This window comes from Mytilus galloprovincialis, chromosome 6, assembly GCF_965363235.1.
Source record: "Mytilus galloprovincialis chromosome 6, xbMytGall1.hap1.1, whole genome shotgun sequence".
In the NCBI taxonomy this organism is placed as follows: domain Eukaryota; kingdom Metazoa; phylum Mollusca; class Bivalvia; order Mytilida; family Mytilidae; genus Mytilus; species Mytilus galloprovincialis.
Genome location: NC_134843.1, coordinates 77,517,340 through 77,538,642, shown reverse-complemented (window position 1 = coordinate 77,538,642; position 21,303 = coordinate 77,517,340). Strand labels below are relative to the sequence as shown.

Genomic DNA, 21,303 nt, shown 5'->3' with positions numbered 1-21,303 from the left:
TACCACCATTCCCCATGTGAAATTGAAAAATCGCCTGAAAGAAATAATCAACAATTCCTTTCAACATAAAAATGGTAGCATACGCTTTAAATTTATTACTTTGGGATATCATAAGGCATATTTTGTTAAACGTGAAAAACAAAAAGGTAAAACATGCTACACAGAAGAAGAAGTGATCAGTATGCAGGAGTTTCTTATCGACAACATACATGTTGAGTTTGGAGGTAATTTTTTTCAACAAATTGTTTGCATTCCTATGGGAACAAACTGTGCGACCTCTTCTTTTTTTCAAATGAATCGGAGTTCCTTCAGGCACTTGTCAAAAACAAGAGGATCAAAGAAGCTAGATTATCTAATTTCACTTTCAGATATATTGATGATGTACTCTCCATAAACAATCCGAACTTTTCTGATTGGGTTCCATTAATATATTCCCAGAACTAGAAATTAAAGAAACAACAGACACGTCTTCCTCTGCCTCATTTTTAGACTTATATCTCGAATTTGACTTACACAGTCATTTCAGTACCAGAATCTATGACAAACGAGACGATTTTAATTTTGAAATAAAAAAATTTCCCCACCTTAGTAGCAATATACCAACATCACCTGCAAATGGGATAAACATATCCCAACGTATTCGATATTCCAGAGCTTACAGCTCCTAATCAGACTTTGTAAAACGTCACCAGTGTCTGATCAGAAAGTTGATAAACAAGGGGTATGTCAAAGAACGTCACGTCCTTATTTTAAAAAGGTTCATCGGAAGGTACCAAGACCTTGTTGATAAATATTCCGTATCAACTCCACAAATCATACATGATGGTCTTGATGTATAGATTCTGCGAACTGACGTTGTTTATCATCTTAACAACGTGTTATATTGTTCTTTCAATTCTCTATGTTCTATAATATTATTACTTTTACTGTTGGATTGTTTTCTGTTTTTTTTAACGTGGCTCTGTACATATACATCCCGTCAATGTGTTTGTATTATCATTCAATTTTGCTGGTTTTTTATATGCGACTTTTTATGTTTCTTTGGTTCTTATAACGTGACTCTGTACTTTAAAAGATCCTGTCAGTATGTTATTGTTCTATAATATGTCATAATGTTATATTTCTACTATAAATTAGAAAATACGTTGAAGCACATACGTCAAAATGATTTAATCGCGTAGTGGAATGAACCATTTGTGGATTCTTATAAATTCTATAGCACTCTTTTACTTTTTAAAATCTCGGTCTATTTCTGAAATTAATTCTTACATACTTTTGATTATTTAACCCTGAATGCTAACATTGCCCATGTGAAATTTTAAAATTGTTTGTATAAACATTGAGCGACAAAAATAAGTGACGTATAAATTTTCTGACGTCAGACACGCGAAGCAATGAATGTGTTTTTAATTTGATAGATGCTTTTGTGTTCTGTTTAATTGTTTCTTTTAAAATGGTAACACGATGATGACTGCTGTACCCATATTTTGACTATTTTATGTATTATGTCTGTTTAGTTCACGCCTTAATGTAAATATAACGGAATTTGATAAGACTGTCGTACAAAGTGAGAGGTTTAGCGCTATAAAACCCGGTTAAATCCACCATTTTCTACATTTGAAAATGCCTGTACTAAGTCAGGAATATGACAGTTGTTGTCCATTCGTTTTTGATGTGTCTTGTCATTTGATTTTGCCATGTAATAAGGGACTTTTCGATTTGATTTTCCTCTGAGTTTAGTATTTTTGTGAGTTTTAACAGCTGTTTACTACTGTTGCCTTTATTCACTAACATTTTTCATAGATAAATAAAATAATAAACTTGGCTGAACTTGAAAAAAAACAAGAATGTGTCCAAAGTACACGGATGCCCCACTTGCACTATCCTTTTGCATGTTCCATGGACCGTGAAATTGGGTAATAATCTAATTTGACATTCAAATTAGAAAGATTATACTATAGGGAACATATGTACTAAGTTTCAAGTTGATTGGACTTCAATTTCATCAAAAACAACCTTGACCAAAAACTTTAACCTGAAACTTCCACTTTCATTTTCTATGTTCAGTGGACCGTGAAATTGAAGTCAAATGTCTAATTTGGCTTTAAAATTAGAAAGATCATATCATAAGCAACAAGTGTACTAAGTTTCAAGTTGATTGGACTTCAGCTTCATCAAAAACTACCTTGACCAAAAACTTTAACCTGAACGAACGGACGCACAGACGGACGAACGGATGCACAGACGAACAAACGGAGCCACAGACCAGAAAACATAATGCCCCTCTACTATCGTAGGAAGGGCATAAAAACAGTAATTCACATCCTACATTCTACTGTAATATTGTACTAAAAGCGCGGAAATCTCCACGGGAACTCATCAAATCTTCAAACAAACTTATTATTGTATAAAGATTAAAAAAGTTGCTTTACTGTTTCAATTGTTTAACATTTTTCTTTTCGGGCCCTACATGGCTTGCTTTTTGGTGTGAGTCAAGGCTTCGTGTTGAAGACCGCACTTTAAGCTAAGATTGTTTACTTTTTCACATAATTCTTGAACACAATACATACAAATAACATTTTTTCATGTTTGTCTAAAACACTCTCTCGTTAATTTTCTAAAACTAATTGGGTCCCCTAGATTTTAAATGGCCGTCTACAAGATATTTCGGCTTAAATATTGGACTCTTATGTTATAAAATATTTGTTTCATCGGTTTTTCCTCCTTCAACACACTTTTCATCATATCAATATAGATAATATTGCTGTCAGTTGATATTTACTTAAACGCGACATTATGAAACAAAGCTACAGAAAAGGAATAATAAAAGGGAAACATTAAGACAGAAATCATGATTACACCATTACAATTTTAATAATTCGTATGTCAAACAATCATTTGAGTGAACGGAAAACTGATAGCTTGCCAGTGTAAATTGACTATAAAAAGGAAAGAGTTATGATGTTACTTAGTTAAATGCTACTTACAACACCTATTGTCAGAAGCTTGTTTACGATTTTCATGCATGTTGATTTTTCTTTATGAAATTACGTGAACTAAAGCCAATTAAGGTATATATCCACGTGATAACTGGATTAGGGTGTTAACATAACAGGTCACCAAAATAAGCAAAAACATATCATGCACAATATGTGTTTTTTTTCTTCTTCAGGTAATGCCTTTCGATTGCAAAATGGTAACACTGACTTAGAAGGGAGAGTTGAAGTATTCCATAATGGTAGATGGGGAACTGTCTGTGATGATACGTTCAGTGAAAAAGAAGCTAGTGTCGTTTGTAAGATACTGGGATATGAGAGAATGTAAGTAAATGACCAAAATAATATAATTGTTCATATTTTTGGATTTAGACCGCCTAGTAATTAAAATTAGGGATGTCAACGAGTACTCGAGTACTCGAGTATCGCTCGGTAGTACCGAGTATGATGTCAACGAATACTCGAGTACTCGAGTATCGCTCAGTAGTACCGAGTATCGAGTACCAAAATGATACTCGACTAATCGGTTTCCTGTAATATTTTTTTCAGTTTACTTTAGCATATTGTTTCTGTGATAGGCAGTTTCATCACAGTCACATGCTAGTGAATGGTTGAACACAGACAAAAGTGTTAGACAGTACTTTGTTCAAGGTTATAATTGTCTTTCTGATATTGTTTGAAATTTAATCTTGCTTTATTAATTTTGTATTTACATTGTGTCACGGATCAAATTTATTTGTTCAGAGTATATTCCCTTGTTTTTGTTTCTATGTCTTTGATTAAGTTAAGCCATTTCAATTGATATTTTATAGTGTGTCAATCTTTGTTGTGATGTTACACTACTGATCTAGATTAGGGAAAGGTTGGCGTCCATGTAAACATTTAAAGCATTTGTTTGCACCTGTAAGAAGTCAGGAACCTGATGATCAGTGGTTATTGTTTATAAATGATAGTACGAGTGGGGCATCTGTACGCGTGTACTTTGGACACATTCTTGTTTTATATAGATTATACCGTTGGTTTTCTAGTTTGGATGGTTTTACAATAGTCATTTTTGTGGCCCTTAATAGCTTGCTGTTTGGTGTGAGTCTGCTTTGACCTTTAACAGTTTACCTTAACAAATTGTGACTTTGATGGAGAGTTTTCGTATTAGCAATCATATCAAATCTTCTTAAATCTATTAAATATCGACACATTATGTTTGTAATTGTCCGCAGTAAGGAGCCTCTGATTTAGAAATTGGCGTTCGTTGCAAAACATATCACTGTTTTTGATATATTGTTTTGTACATAAATCAGTGTTTGTTTGAATTGTTTGATATTTTGCATGTTAAGACTTTAAAAGCTCTATGCGCTTTGGGTTTTTCCGCATTGTTGGAAATCATACGATTGCCTATGCGTTCTCATTTGCTGTCATACCATATCGCCTGATTTTCAACACTGGTTCTGATCATTATAATGTGTTTGTATGTATTCACGGTAGACAATCACCTGTATAACCATTCTAGACATCAAAAATTAAACTCCGTAATGACAAAATGAGGCTTCTCTTTATAGTGCGTTTGCATGAATTCTCGGTAGACAATCACCTGTATAACCATTCTAGTCATAAAAAAATTAAAATCCTTAATGACAAAATGATTTTTCTCTTCAATTGTAAGGAAATATGCTTTATCATGTTTGTTTACAAGTAAAACATTGTTGTTACAGACATCCATCAATATATAAGAGTGCCCATTTTGGACCGGGCAGTGGAGATATTTGGATTGATAAAGCTAATTGTATTGGAACTGAGATTGACTTTGACTCGTGCGTAGGGACATATTTGGGCGTTTACTATACTCGGAAACCATACTACACTACAACATGGTGGGTAAGACATACACACTATCGATCAGTGTCATACCACTCTTCTACTACGGAATGGGGTCACCATGACTGCACCCATAGTGAAGATGTTTCAATAACTTGTAGTGAGTTTATTTGATAAGGATATTTGAAAAATGCATATCTGTAGTTATAGATTATCGTTTATCATCTCAACGAGATTGATTTTCTCGCTTGAGCCGGCTTGAGAAAAGCAATTGATTTGAGATGACCAATGATAATTTGTTTACTTAAGACGACGTTGTTTATTTCAATTTAACAATTTTCATTGACTACGGGCGCGTGCGCGCTTCGTTTCTAGTGATAATTTTTTCGTATCACTCTTTTGTGATGTGAAAGGAAATTATCAGTCAGTAAGGTAAAAGGAAAATTTAGTAAAATAGCCATAATAAATTATATTTGAATCTGTAACTGTGAATAATTAAAGAAAACTGGAATGATACAGAACATAAATTTCATTTGAGACGACTTGCAATTTGTATAAAATAACACTTTTCAATACAAAAATATTGAATAATGGTTCAATATGTTAACACAACTATCTTAAACAGGAATACATATCAAGCGTGTGAAAAAATAATTCATCTACATCGTGGTACACTCTTGAAAATTAATACGAGAGCAATATCGTACGCAAAAATGTACCTCTACCTATTGTATGGATTATTGACCTTCATGAAACTAACATATAGTACGGAATAAATCATTTATATATTATCCGAAAAAGTTTTTTAGTTGGAAGTTGATTTAGATATATCCTTGTCCGAAGGAGCGTGTATACTTTGTACTAGTATAAAATGTGTTTTTGAAAATTAAAAAGTAAACAAATGTTTGCAAACCACAGGCGTTTCAAACCCGTGTCAATCTCGATTAACATGAGGAAAAAACGGGTTAAACTATGTTTATTAGTAATATTTCCCCAAAATTAGTTCAGAAAAAAGTATCTCATTACTGTAAAAATAAAACTACACCTGTCAATGCATGTTCCATCACAAAATATATACAATGAAAATTAAGGTAATATGAACAAAAACCGTTATGACAGAATGTAAACACGCGTGTTCTTAATTGTCGAAATAATAGTTTCTTTAAGACAAATTTAATACAACAAATCATCGGGGAGTAATTCAATTAACAAATGGATACACATTAAACACACAGTTACAAATATCATGTTCCTTTCAATTCACTTCTTTATCACGCTTTTCACGTGCTTTTTTATTTTTGTAAATTTATGTTGCGATTTGATAATCGTCGGCAACAGATTTGAAACTTGATCAGCTTGCGATCAATAACCACTGAATGAAATATTATTTGTAGATAATACGTTATAGATGTGTAATAGATAACAAAAACACGTATTGATATATAGATATTTAGATATCGTTTCATATGACTTTAACACCAACTCAAAGTTTTAAGAGAACTTTAATTCCAACGTGCGAACTTTCCGTTTCTATACAGCAACATTCCAACAACAACCACATTGAATATGTATATATCCCAATCTTTCAGTCATTTCCTGTCTTGATTTCGTTGATAGATGATTGCTGCTTATACGGAGGCTTTTGCATTAAGCTTAGAGTTTTAGTTGTGAAGTTAAGGTCATTCATTCGATAATGTTAGGGACGTCATCACAAGCTGTTTGGCAATCGTGGAATATCTTAGTTTCACATTGGACGACGAATATGCTACAATTATGTTCTAGTTCATAACATCAAGCGAACATAAATTATTTACAAAAATAAACTCAACACCTTTGTATGGGATCAGCTCGTTGGGCAGCAAAGCTTTAATTTTATTAAAAACAAATGCAAAATAAGAAATGTTCATCTGTTACTGTCTGCCTAGGCCGCTACAGGTAACAAACACAAAAAAACAATCTATAAAAATAAAAACAATTTTCATTATGTATTTAAATACATATTATGAATCAAATTAAAGATTCTGTCTTACACACATATTCACAATAATAAACAAATAACACAAGTAGGGAAACTTTACTGCACCAAAAGCGAACCTTGAATGACAATATCTTAAATTCGCATAACCGCCAAAAATATAGCACAAAATATTTGACTTGACCTTATTAAAATATTATGGTCAATTCTATCTGGCTCAATATCTTTAATTGTTCTTACATAGGCGGTAATGATAACGTTTTTTCCTGTAGCTCAGTCCATATCGTAAACTTGGATATGTATGATAGCTCGTTTCGAAGCTGTGACATTTTCACATATATGGTTAAATTTTCGGGGTACAAAATGAGATTACTTTTTCCGTAAATTAGCAAACCCCGAACATCCTTTTGTGATGCGACTCCTTGTTGTAAAATATCCCCTTTTTAACACAATAAGTTCTTTGAAAATTTAATACTTTGAACACATTCAATAGCTCCATAGTTTTTACACATTTATTCTATGTTCCTCTACTTTCCTAATCACCACAAATAATTAAGTTCAGTCATTTGTTAAAAATAGAAACATGTCCAATATCACTACACAGAGATTTTTTCTTTACACGTGACTTTTGAGTTCCTCTTTCGAGGCGCATTAGGGATGTTGTCCCATATTGCAATCCATAGTTCTGATTTTTCCAAATATTTTTATGTGATCTTCATCGGTATGACATTCTGAATAAATCTGTGTATTTTTGTCCATTTCTGAAAAAAAATAAAGTTGTTTCAGCACTATAAGGCAATGACACTTTTATCGCTATATTTATTTATTTCGAATACAAAGTGTATGCATAATTAATTTCTTCCAGTATACCTTCACTAGTAAAAACAGGGACAAAACATCTGAATTTAACCTTAAATTACAACACACAGACCCTGTTAAAGCATTCAATAAAATTTGCTGGTGCCTAAAAGTGAATTTTGACAGAGAAATTATGCAAAAATGAAGATTTCATAAAAAAACCACCAAAATACTTAATTATTCTAGCCAGTGGAAACCTTGTAATTTATACTGTAGAAACCACTATAAACTACTGTAAAAGTCATTTGAATCATATAGTTAGAGTGCAATGAAGTGCAAATTTTCAAAACTTGTTCTTTCACATAATTCTATTTGAGAAAAAATGTTTTCTACATGTATTTCAGAGAAAATCTTTTATTAGTGAGATATGGGCATGAGGTTTTAAAGGAAACATTGCGGCATCACACGTAATATGGCTTCATTAACTAACGACATATCAAAATAATGCTAATTATAGTTTGCAGTGTGACATGAAGAACAGTTGCCGCAAGGTTTAACTTGTAATATGGAGTCGAAAAGATCAGTAACCAAGCATTTTCATTTAATGCCAAGACCATAGCAACAGTTTTCATATCAGTATATTTTTAACATACCGACTGTAATTTGAATTGCATAAATACCATAAATAAACAATTTAGAGCTTGCCAAATAAAACAAAATGCTTACCAGTTATTCAGGACTTTTTAAAACCTCTAGTTTGCCATCTCAGGTTAAAAAGTAATGATATGTCTGGAACTGAAATAAGACAAAAAAATTACTCAGGCTGTGTTATTATTTGGTTTAGATACAAAAGTATTATTAAGAGAGCAAAAATCAAATTCTTGAAAGTTTTATCGCAAAGAAAGAAAAATGCTTCTCCCTTGTGGCTTATCAACCTTCATTTAATCTTTTATATTAGCAGCAACGGGTGCTAGCTAACTAGCTTAATAGTTGAAAAGGTGCAGCAATATTGTTTTCAAGTTTTGTTGATCCTCCCCCTTTTTCACTGAGAAAAGACAATATCTTGTGATTTGCTAGTGTGCATTACAAATAATAATTCATGATTTCCTTAATACATGTACATGTTTGACTGTTTATTAACTGCATATGAATTCTACTGACCATGGGTCAAATTATTGGATAAAAGCACATGTGATGATGTATTTCACTTTACTCGTATGAAGTGTGTTATCTCCCTTGATTATCAGTTATTCCTGTAAACCGGAGTGATAATTACATAACAAAGACTGTATTGTGTCATGTTTACTTACTTTGGATCTAAAAATGTTTTTGACAATTAAAAGTTTCTTCCATTTAAATAAAAAGTAACAAATATAGTTGTGTATATCTTGATTATAGTACAATGCCATCTAAAGTTCTAATCATTTATCTTCCATGTAATAACTTTGTACCCAAAAATAGAGTGAACCATGAAACTATTCGAAGGGAAATTAAATAGTTATCAAAGTTACCAGAATTATAATTTAGTACGCAAGACGCGCGTTTCGTCTACATAACACTCATCAGTGACGCTCAAATCAAAATATTTATAAAGCCAAACAAGTACAAAGTTGAAGAGCATTGAGGATCCAAAATTCCAAAAAGTTGTGCCAAATACGGCTAAGGTAATCTATGCCTGGGATAAGAAAATCCTTAGTTTTTTGAAAAATTCAAATTTTGTAAACAGGAAATTTATAAAAATAACCACATTATTGATATTCGTGTCACCACCGAAGTGTTGACTACTGGGCTGGTGATACCCTCAGGGACGAAACGTCCACCAGCAATTTGATCTATTTCGTCATGAATTGATTGAATATTAGTTGATTAATGTCCAGTGCCAGATATTTCATGCATGTAAACTATTCACTAGACTACCTATGGGTACATACCAGGTAAAGATCCATCCATTTTAAAAGGGGTTCCAACCCCAAAAAAGGGGAAGGGGATCCAACTGGTATGTTCTTATTCACAGCATTGATCATCACCCCAAAAATAAGCCTTTTCCACCACCCTCTTTTTGGATCTGCCACTGCAAACTATCTTTATGATTTAAAAATTATCTTGTATAGTAAAACACAGCTTTATACAAATGTACCGATAAACATACTTACACCAGCAACTACAATCCTTTCATTCTGGAGTCAATATTTTACACTGATAATAGTGAGAAGATTTACAAAACTACGTAAATGAGCTACACCTAGTCAGCCAAAATATATCAATAGACTAATTACAGGATTACTCAAGTTGTAAATATGTGCTAAATTGGATAGTGTATAGAAAGGTATATACTATGAAAACAAGAGCTTGGGGCAAACCCCTCGCTCTAATTTTCATAGTATATACCTTTCTATACACTAATCGACACATTTACTTTTTAAAACTGTTCCCATTGATAAGTAGTCATTTGTGCGATTTAGATTATGTAAGAGAACAACATGAGTTTAAATAATCATTATTAATGATGCACGATCGTTCCCGACCACAGTTTGCTTTGATTAATTTCGTTTTGAAAACAACAATCAAAATTGTAGAAATGCGTATACACAGACGTGAAATGGTACACGTTTTAATAGCTGTTCCAATAAAAAAGACATATTCGCTTCAAATGACGATGAAAAAAATAACCATCTACAAAGTGGAATTAGTTTAAGTTTAAACAATATTTTATTCAAATAAATTGAATTGGATTGGGCATCAGGCATATCCTATGTAAGCCCTCTCCACAAAGTGGAATAGTGACATACAAGTTTTTACAAGTTTTTACATTTGGCAAAAGAAGACGATGAGAAGTAAGAAAAGAACACACCAAATAAGTAGGCGTTTAAATTCAGAAAGTGATACGTTAGCTTGAAATAAATGACGCCAGTAGTGGATTCAATTTCATTTAAGTTGAAATATCGTTCCAGAGATCTGGAATAGGCAGCTATGAAGCATGTTTTGTGACATTAATTGAACTGGGAAACATAAAATTACCAATCAAAAGAATACAAGTAGTCGTGTTGGCAAATATTTATAAAAACAAAAGTAAAGGAGATTTGTAAAATCGTGTTAATAAACAATTGGCCGTTCAAGTATAGAAAAAAATATCTCAATATGACAGTTGATATCCATTCGTTTGATGTGTTTGAGCTTTTCGTAGTGCCATTTGATTAAGGTCTTTCCGTTTTGAATTTTCCTCGGAGTTCGGTATTTTTGTGATTTTTCTATTTACTAGCTTTAATATCACGTATATGTAAAATGTCGGAGATGAAATCATAAATGTGGTATAACCCTCGATTCTTGAAGCTTTTAATTTTTTTTTCACAGAGAGTTGCAACCGGTAAAATAATAAATATTAATATTAAATATAACCCATGAAATATGAAAAATTATCCTATAATCGTTGAATCATATATTTTCATTGACTTTTTTTATTATTTCAATGCAAGCTTAATGTTGGGATACAGTAAAGTAAGTAATGCTTTAAAATATCAATTCAACTTTTAAAGGGTACAAGTACACACCCGTGATATCGCGGGTCCGTGACTGAATTAAAGTATATAACTATGCCTAAGCCTTATTTTAGTAATTGGTATTGTCATCTGATAAAGTCATGTCGATTATAAGATACACAGTTTTCTCTGCTTTCAAATCTTTCTGTTTGAACCCGTCGACCTGGAACTTATCAATTATTGGAAATATTAATTATTTGGAAAACAAAAGGTCCAGGCTATCCAGGAATGGGGTATTTTTTAATCAACAGCATTGTCCTATATTAGTTATCTTAGAAAGTCTTGCTGATTGCTGAATAAAGCTACAATAGGGAACAATTTGACAATGATTGAATTTAGTAGTGTCAGCCCTTTGATTATGACCCGTGTATATAGCAAAATCCTAAATACACCGTTTGGTGGTGCGCCTGTCAAATGCGGAACGTACAGATAAGGTAATAGCTAACAGGTGAATATACTATTGGTATCGGTATCGGATTAGACCCGGAACTTGTTAATTATTGGCAATATTAATTATGTGGAAAACAAAAGGGTCTGGAGTGGTGTAATTTTTAATCTACACCATTGTCCTATATTAGTTATATATAAAGTTGAATTCTTTGATTTGTCGTTTTTACCCGATGACGGCTGACAAATTGGACCTCGTAATTTTAGTATCATAGATAGTAACATTTATCACTTACCATCTATCACTGATTAGGTCTTCCCACTTTTCTGTGGAAAGACCTATTGTTTTTTTCTTCTGATTATTAGATCTTTCCACTTTTCTGTGGAAAGACCTATTGATTTTTATCTGATTATTATTTTTTTCTTCTTTCTTCACATTTTTTTTTATTACGGTGCTTTGTGGTTTCGCAAGATGTCGCTTAGATTGTTTATATAGGATACCGAACAAATAGTACCATTTTGAAATCGACCTTGTTTAGCAGAACACTTTTTATTATAAGGGTTACCTCATAAACGCTGTTTTTTTTGTGTGCAAGTCTTTTGCAACCATTAAAGATTACGACAAAGTTATTTCGGTGTTGACATGAATATCAATAATATGGTCATTTTTATAAATTTCCTGTTTACAAAACTTTGATTTTTTCAAAAAACTAAGGATGTTCTTAACCCAGGCATAGATTACCTTAGCCGTATTTGGCACAACTTTTTGGAATTTTGGATCCTCAATGCTCTTCAACTTTGTACTTATTTGGCTTTATAAAAATTTTGATATGAGCGTCACTGATGAGTCTTATGTAGACGAAACGCGCGTCTGGCGTACTAAATTATAATCCTGGTACCTTAATTATTTCCCCAATTTGCTCGTTATATCCTTAGGATCTTAAACATAATTTTGACCGAGGCGGTCCAGAGACTCAATATGAGAGTTATTTCCCGTTTTGCATTTTCAATAAGATACATGTAATTGTCACTGGTAAACCATAGGTAAAAGAGACCACGGGTGTTTTAAATTGAGTTCCTTGGTCCAAAAAATATTGGATTAAGGTCAAGGTCATATTCTAAACTTGATTTTGGCTCATTTTCACCAAGACCTTGATCAAGCCATAGGACTATTTGTATGAGGTTGCAAGCCATTTGACCTTGGGAAAGTAAACCAGCAGTGACCTTGTGTGAAATTTTTTTTGTACTTATCTAATATAAAAGTGTATGAATCTAGTAGCCAACTGGAGAGGATCCTTAAAATTTTGAGACTGTTAACAAATTTAACTTTATATTCTTTAGAAAAATTCAAAAATAACCAACATAATGTTAACGACCTTCTAATTTGCGGTCTGGTCTTATAAAACTTACTATCAATTTATAAAGCAATTAATTGATATAACCTTTAAATATTTTATTGTAATTTCATTCTAAGAGACACAGATACGATTAGTGAATGGCAAGACTCAAACAGAAGGGCGAGTAGAAGTTTTTCATAATAACCAATGGGGTACAATATGCGACGATTCTTTTGGTGCAACAGATGCTAAAGTTGTTTGCAAAATGCTTGGATATGACACGGTGTAAGTTTTATATAACAGGGAAATAAGTGCCAACATAAATACACTTGTTTGAATTGTACGCCTAGACGTCTCATTAGTTTGTAAATTGTTTGATTGTGCTTCAAACAGGTACTTTTCTGAATTTATTCAAAAGCTGACATTATCCTTAACTGAACTTTCATTAAAACAAGCGATTCTTTTGGTGCAACAGATGCTAAAGTTGTTTGCAAAATGCTTGGATATGACACGGTGTAAGTTTTATATAACAGGGAAATAAGTGCCAACATAAATACAATTGTTTGAATTGTACACCTAGACGTCTCATTAGTTTGTAAATTGTTTGATTGTGCTTCAAACAGGTACTTTTCTGAATTTATTCAAAAGCTGACATTATCCTTAACTGAACCTTCATTAAAACAAGCGATGCCTCTATTTAGTTATTCAAAATATTCTAAATCTAATGATTACTTCATTGTATTATATCCCTTACTTCAAATATAGGATACTATAAAAAGAGCTATATTTTTGTCAGATATTGAATACATTTGTGCAAAAGTATTTTGCTGATGATGACATACCATTAACCTACATACAATATACAGATCAAGATGGTGACAGAACACTGAGGGAACTACACAAACTCAGCGCGAGACCTGTTATACTGCGTTGACAGGAAACGCATTGAATTGAGAAATATAAAGCTGATGTGGACTTATTTGTTACCTTCAAACTCACTGAAACTAACTTTCCTATGGATCGAGCAGGATCTGCTTACCCTTTAGGAGCACCTGAGATCACCCCCAGTTTTTGTGGGGTTCGTGTTGCTCAGTCTTTAGTTTTTTATATGTTGTTTCTTGTGTCTTATTATTTGTCTGTTTGTCTTTTTCATTTTAGCCATGACGTTGTCAGTTTATTTCCGAATTTTGAGATTGACTGTTCCTCTGGTATCATTTGCCACTCTTTCAGTACCTTCGAGTTTTCAACAGTCTATACCTTATGTTTTTGTCATTTTTTAATATTTTGTTATGTGCCGATTTGATGAATCAAACTTTTGAACGAATATTTTTTTTTCTCGTGCTGCAATACCCTCCTTGAAAATCAAATGATCTATAATGTACTGGACGTTTGAAAGTATCAAATTAACAATAAGAAAATATTATCAAACTCTTAGGTTTGCAGAGGCATTTGGAGGAGCGACATATGACCGGGGCACGGGTCCTGTCATGATGAGTAATGTAAGATGTACTGGCAATGAAATTGATATTGGAGACTGTCCATTTGACGGATGGCAAATCAGTCACTGTGCTCATTCCAAAGATGTAGGTGTTTCGTGTGGTGAGTATTTCATTATTTTTATTTTTCATGTCTTCGTTATTAGTGTTTTAACATTTGAATATATATGAAATAAACATAACATCCTTACCAACACACAGCATAGATTTCGTCAAAAACAATCATGCGAATAACAAATTATCATAACAATCAACGAAATTGCAAAACTAAAAAAAAACTTAAAAAAGGATCACAAGTCGACATCATCATTGACTTTGCAAATGTAATCGACAAAGTACCACACCAACGCCTTTTACACAAACTAGAATATCATGGAGTAAACACTAGACTACTGCAATTTCTTATTCCTCAAACAACACATATCAGTGAGTGTTTTTTTAATTGAGCAATACGAAGGGTGGCACATGTTCAGATATACTGTCTTACCTATGTATGAGGACCTGAGATCACAACCTGTAGGTAGTTGGGTTCTTGTTGGTCAGTTTTCAGTTTTTAAACCCCATCTACGATAGTACATGGGCATTATGTTATTTGGTCTGTGCATCCTTTCGTTCGTCCGTTTGTCCGTTCGTCTGTTCGTCCGTTCGTCCGTCCATTCCTTCATTCATTCGTTCGTTTGTTTGTTCTTCTGTCCCGATTCAGGTGTTAGATTTTGGTCAAGATAGTTTATGGTGAAGTTAAGGTCCAATCAACTTGAAACTTAATACACATTTGCCCTATGATATATATTCGCCAACTATTTGGAAGTTTAATGGAAACTAACTGGTCATGCATATTGTTAATCACAGTTTAAAGCAAAATTCCGAAACAGTACAGAATATTTTGAATATCTAAATTTCCCATTGAACTCAGTCTTACTTGATCAAAAATTTATACTGACGATGCCCTTTTGAGGTCATGGTAAAATAAATTCCCATTGTAATCTCACAATTTGAATCAGTGATAAACGAGAGGATTTATTCTGAATTATATAATTTCACATATTTCTGTAGTGTCCTATATGATAAAATTGAGAATTACAATGGGGAATGTGTCAAAGAGACAACAACCCGACTATAGAACAGACAATAGCAGAAGGTCACCAATCGTTCTTCAATGCTGCTAGAAAGTCTCGCACCCGGAGGCGTCCTTCAGCTGGCCCCTAAACAAATATCTATACTAGTTTAGTGATAATGGACGTCATACTAAACTCCGAGTTATACACAAGAAACTAAGTTTGTTTTGTTGGCATCTGTATACAGTATTTGCGTCTGGTGTTTTTTTACATGAACATCCATTCTTTAATGGATTAATTTTGTGTAATTTGAAGCAATACTAAAATGTTACTGGTCAATTATTTTTTAACTTTAATGTGTGTGTGTATGTGTGTGTGTGTTTTGAACATATTAAAATATCCTTTTGCACTGTTTTTCATTGCAAGACATCTTTTATAATGACAGTCAGAAAGTAAGAGGGAAGCGTAGAATAACTTCCCATACAAATGAGTATAAGCTTCTTTTCAATTACTGCCCACATAATTTGATTTGTTTGATCATTATTGTTGGATTAGAACTTGCATTTCGCTGCTAATCGAGATATCAGGAGAAAAGATACATATCGAAACAAAAAGCTTGTGTTAATCCTCCTATTGTGCCCGTGCTAGTTCATATATTCATATAATTGTTAATGAAAAGATTGTTTGTATACAGGTGCAAAAATACAACTCGTAGGTGGAAAAAACGAGGCACAGGGACGAGTAGAAATTCACCATAACGGACATTGGGGAACAATTTGTGGGGACTCAATTGATACAGACGAAGGAAAAGTATTGTGTCGCATGCTTGGCTTTGATGATTCGTAAGTTAACTGCACTACGTAATGTTTTACTATGCTACTTAAAAATGATATCCGCGTTTTAATAATTTGTAAAAAGTCATCTGAATGATATAGTTGTATTCGATTAATATATCTGCTAACTATCAAAAGGCAAACGTAAAATATTTTTGTTATTTCAAGGGAATAAAAGTTTTTATCTTGACCATTTTATTTTAAAGAAAAAGCAACAAATAATGACTGAAATCTTTCTGTTAACGTTTTAATTTGTGTGAATTGTCATTGTTTTGATCATTTAGTCATTATGCACTCTTGAAGTTATGAATATAATCCGTAAAAAGTTAACATTTCTCATGGACGACCTTGTCTTTCAGATATATAAAGTTGTTTTCTGGTGCACATTTTGGACAAGGATCTAACACAGTTCTCATGAATAAGTTGTCTTGCGTAGGGACAGAAACTGATATATCATATTGTAATTTTGAAGGATGGGAAAACCCAAACTGCACTAATCCTAACGGCGCCGGACTTGCTTGTAGTAAGTATTGATTTTATCGCAACATACCGTACATCAACAAGTTTGCCTTTTAATGTATTTATTCATGAACATTGAAACGTAAATATGAACGAAATGATGTGGGTTGAGGGATAATGGGATAGAAATTATGTGGAATATGTTTTCTAAGGTTTATTTGATCAAATTCCGGTATATCAAAGATGCGTTAACTACTCAAAGAAAGTAATTTATGGGAAAATCTGAAATGACATAAATCTTTTTTGACAGTGTAACATGAGTAATATAACCAATTTTCATAATTCGAGGCAAATACTTACATCCTATTTTAATGTATTTAAAAGATATGCAGCTAATGGAAACATAGCTCAATATATCCAAACAAGGTTAAACGAATTAAGACGACCTCGTATTACCTCATATCTGATGACAGAGAAATCCTATACCCCTGTCCTTCATTAATTACCATAATTGTGTTTCTTGTCAAACCGAAACAGCAAAATCCTGAAATGTGTAAAAAAATATTTGTTTACTTTGACCAAGGTATGAACATATTATATCAGAGAAATCCAATGGAAAGATTTAAGATATGACTATAAGTCGACATACACCTAAACTCCCCTCTCAAAAAGAAATTCCCTTAAAACATAAAAACTAAAAATCAATCAAAAAAGCGAATTGAAACGAAACGAAACGAAAGAAAACAAAACAAACTTAACTTAAATAAAACAATTAAAGCAAGTAACACAAAGAAATCTTCAAAAATATAACCTTTACAAATACAAACAAAGAACAAAGTAAATAAACCTAATCATAATATATTTTGGATACGTTTGTTTATATTTATATTACACAATGAAAAGAATGGCTTCCGAAGTAATAAAGAAGCACCATATATATTGTAACATACCCAATATATGTCTTAAGTGCTTCCATTTAAAAAAGAAAAGAAAACGTATTCCTTGTGTTAACATTGCCAACAAAGGATTACTTATTACAAGATTATCGTTATGAATGTGTTTGATCTCTTTGACATCTCTGTAAACTGTAAATACTGTTTTGATTGTAATTCAGGAATCCCAGTTCGTCTCGCAGGAGGCAGCACAATTAATGAGGGTAGGGTAGAAGTTCGTTTTGAAGAGCAATGGGGAAGTGTATGTAGTGATGGATTTGACATAAATGACGCACGCGTCGTCTGTAGATCATTGGGATACGATATCATGTAAGTGTAAAACTGCATTGTATAGTTATATCAATAGAACAGACGGATCAATCAGTTATGACACGTTCACAAGGGGATTCAAAATGTATCAAAATTGTACAAAGACAGGGAGCCACTGATGGTGCAAGAACTTATTTGCCTTTGGTGAATTTGATTTTACTCAACGGTTGTACGAGTGTTCGCGTTGCTCTATATTCAATTTGCAGTGAACTGTTTTTGGCTTTGTTAACAACAAATATTGGAAAGACTTATTCGACTTCTAGGGCAGGATTTTTTTTATCTAAACATTAACTCAATACCTTACTCGCAGTATTGCAAATTTATATTGATACATTGGTATCGTGTTATTTTGTATTACAGGCAAAATTATAGTCAAGTTCCTTTTCAACACTGATCCTTATTGTATTTTCTACTTTTTACAATTTTATAATTCTTTAGATCGTTAGTAAATTTACATCGTATAACACTAGCATTTTTCTTAATTAATGACGGTATGTGGCCCCACAGATAGTTTACCTTGTTTAATGATTGCCTTATCTTCTACCTCAAGCCAACCGGAAATTACAAGCACGTTTGGCCAAGGCATAGGCAGAGTTATGATGGCAAACCTAGATTGTAAGGGGACGGAGCTAAGTTTAAGTGATTGTGGATTCGTTGATGGAAAAAAGTATAACTGTGGACATGGGAAAAGTGTCGGAATTAAATGTAGTAAGTGAACTAGATATGTAATATAGTTCTTCTGATACAAAACATAATCTAATTTTTAAGAAACCCCATGATGAATGAACATCAATTTATATCACATATTTTCACTCCTCTGAGATTGGTTCTGCTACTGACCTTGGATATCAACGTTCCACTGTCAACAGCACTGTACATGAATATTGATTGATATTTAAGTGTCGTAAACTTTAAATTTGAATTGCGACAACGTTGATCATAGAAGTTTTGGCGTTGTAAATAGGTTGAATTCGGATTTGGTTCCTTTTATTAGACTATAAACAATGACGGTTTGTATGAGCGTCGCCATAAAAAAAGTTATTCCAGATAATCGTGTTGCGTGCACACAGATTTGTATTGTTTAAAACAAAACATGAATTCTATTATTTATTATCTATGTTTTATTTATTATTTAATGATTTGTAGACCAGTTAATGTGGTTGAATACAATACAAAAAAAAAATCTTTTCAGGGATAAAAAGCCGATTGAAATTTATTCCGTTTTATTTAACAATAAATAACATACAAACCAATGTATTCCTTCATAAACATTATTGAAAATATGTCTACATTACCCTTTTAAACCATGTGCTATCTTCCATATAATTTTTTTATTACAATCATAATAAGCCCAGTAGTCAGCACTTCGGTGTTGATATGAATATCAATTATATGGTCATTGTTATAAATTTCTTGTTTACAAAACTTGAAATTTTCGAAAATTATCCCAAGAATAGATTCCCTTATCCGTATTTGGCACAACTTTTTGGAATTTTGAGTCCCCAATGCTCTTCAACTTTGTACTTGTTGAGCTTTATACCTATTTTGATACGAGCGTCACTGATGAGTCTTGTGTAGACGAAACGCGCGTCTGGCGTATTAAATTATAACCCTTGTACCTATGATAACTAGTTAATGCTTTATTTTAAAGAAACAGATGTTCAACTGTCTAACGGGAATTCTCCCCATGAAGGGCGGGTTGAAATTAAACACAATAACACCTATGGCACTGTGTGTTCCTCAAACTTTGACATGGTTGATGCAAGAATATTGTGTTCTATGCTTGGCTATAATAATCCGTAAGTTGTAACTCATACAAATAATAAAGTGTTATGTTTTTTTTTACGTTGGACACCCTTAATATCTTTTCCATTGGAGGCAAATATAGACGAAATGAGAAACAACAGTCAAAAATGTACCACATAGAAAACTATTGAGCATGATGGTTAGCTAAAAGATTGAAGAACATCCGTACAAAAAAGGATTCTTACTAATTAAACTGATAAAGACAATTACCTTTTTTTATGTTAAACTCTAGCCTACATATATATATATATATATATATTTGTTGCTTTCGAAATAGTTTTCCTGAAGTCTGCGATTCTTGCTTTGGAAACAAAAACCTATCGATGCATCTAGCTGAGATGAATTGTACTGGAAACGAACATGATATTAGTAACTGTACATCCTCTGGCTGGTATAATGGTAACTGTAGAAACGGAGGTGACGCAGGTGTTATATGCCGTATGTAAATTAATATTAATTCATCCTCCTGAATAATCTTAATTTCGAATGTATAATAAAGACTATTTGTCCTTTTTTCGTTGTTTGATATTTTTGTTTTGATGGATTTTTAGCGCGGACGACTATTTTACTGTATTAATTATGGTCAAGTGTCTTAATCTTGAAATTGGTTTTTTGTTTACCCATCAATTGAAAGTTAAGAGGCGTTAAAAGATGTACTTGACTGATAAATACAGTCCTTGGATGGTGTTAAATTCCCACTTACACCATACACCAGTACACCATTCACCATACACTATAACACCATACACCCTGTGTCTTCACACCATACACGTTAAACCTTTGCACCATACACATTCTATTTACACCATCCGAAATTACCCATAATGCAATTTAATTTCAAAGAAAGGGTGTGACTATGAATTTATTTATCAATTTAAAAAAAAACGAATTTTGATAACAATACTACGATTTAATGTATAAAATTAAAAAATCATTCTGATAAATATTTTGCATAGTTATAAACTTTGATAACCACACTTTATATACACGTTACACATTCATGACATGCCTTATACACAAATACACCATTTCCCTTACACCATAGCACCATACACCTTCTACCATTGCACCATATGCCATACACCATTACATCATACACGTTTTTTTCGGGACGTTTACACAATCCGAGGGCTGAACAAGATAAACAAAAAAGTAATGGACAGAAAGGACACAAAAGCAATTACAAGGATGCGTTAGTAAAGATTGGACAGTTTTAACTATTTAAAAGCTTGTGAGTTATTAGTACCGCTCAACTATACACATGAACCGTGTTGCCCATAATCAAATGCATTTATGTTCTTTTGAATTCTTGGACTTTTTTTTCAGAAACACGGGTTCGACTTTTTGGTGGTACCAATCCATCAGAAGGTCGATTAGAAGTAGAACATACTCAAATATGGGGAACTGTGTGTAGTGACAATTTTGATCAAGCAGATGCTAAAGTTATTTGTTCAATGCTAGGATATAATACAACGTAAGATCTACCGCTTAGATATTTAATATGTTTAAAGATATGTAATTTGACGTTTTTATAATTTTATCCTCAAACAT

The 21,303-nt window shown here is 32.7% G+C and overlaps 1 protein-coding gene and 1 long non-coding RNA gene across 3 annotated transcripts in view; one reads left to right on the top strand and one right to left on the bottom strand.

Annotated features, from left to right (window-relative positions):
- LOC143080385 (scavenger receptor cysteine-rich domain-containing protein DMBT1-like) overlaps window positions 1-21,303 on the top strand; it is a 90,492-nt gene that overhangs the window by 24,095 nt on the left and 45,094 nt on the right. Inside the window, exons 13-23 of the mRNA XM_076256212.1 lie at window positions 3,173-3,320; window positions 4,706-4,968; window positions 12,979-13,126; window positions 14,277-14,440; window positions 16,087-16,234; window positions 16,585-16,748; window positions 17,799-17,946; window positions 18,497-18,654; window positions 19,598-19,745; window positions 20,030-20,190; window positions 21,079-21,226. Coding sequence (XP_076112327.1) covers window positions 3,173-3,320; window positions 4,706-4,968; window positions 12,979-13,126; window positions 14,277-14,440; window positions 16,087-16,234; window positions 16,585-16,748; window positions 17,799-17,946; window positions 18,497-18,654; window positions 19,598-19,745; window positions 20,030-20,190; window positions 21,079-21,226 — 1,798 coding nt within the window. The remainder of the gene's footprint in view (window positions 1-3,172; window positions 3,321-4,705; window positions 4,969-12,978; window positions 13,127-14,276; window positions 14,441-16,086; window positions 16,235-16,584; window positions 16,749-17,798; window positions 17,947-18,496; window positions 18,655-19,597; window positions 19,746-20,029; window positions 20,191-21,078; window positions 21,227-21,303) is intronic.
- On the bottom strand, window positions 7,240-8,881 carry LOC143080386 (uncharacterized). 2 transcript variants are annotated; one of them, XR_012979706.1, is made up of 3 exons: window positions 8,743-8,881; window positions 8,308-8,376; window positions 7,240-7,544 (listed from the first exon to the last, which is right to left on the bottom strand). It is a non-coding gene; the product is annotated as an uncharacterized LOC143080386 (long non-coding RNA). The 2 variants fall into 2 exon arrangements; XR_012979705.1 differs by lacking the exon at window positions 8,743-8,881 and having other exon boundaries at window positions 8,308-8,423.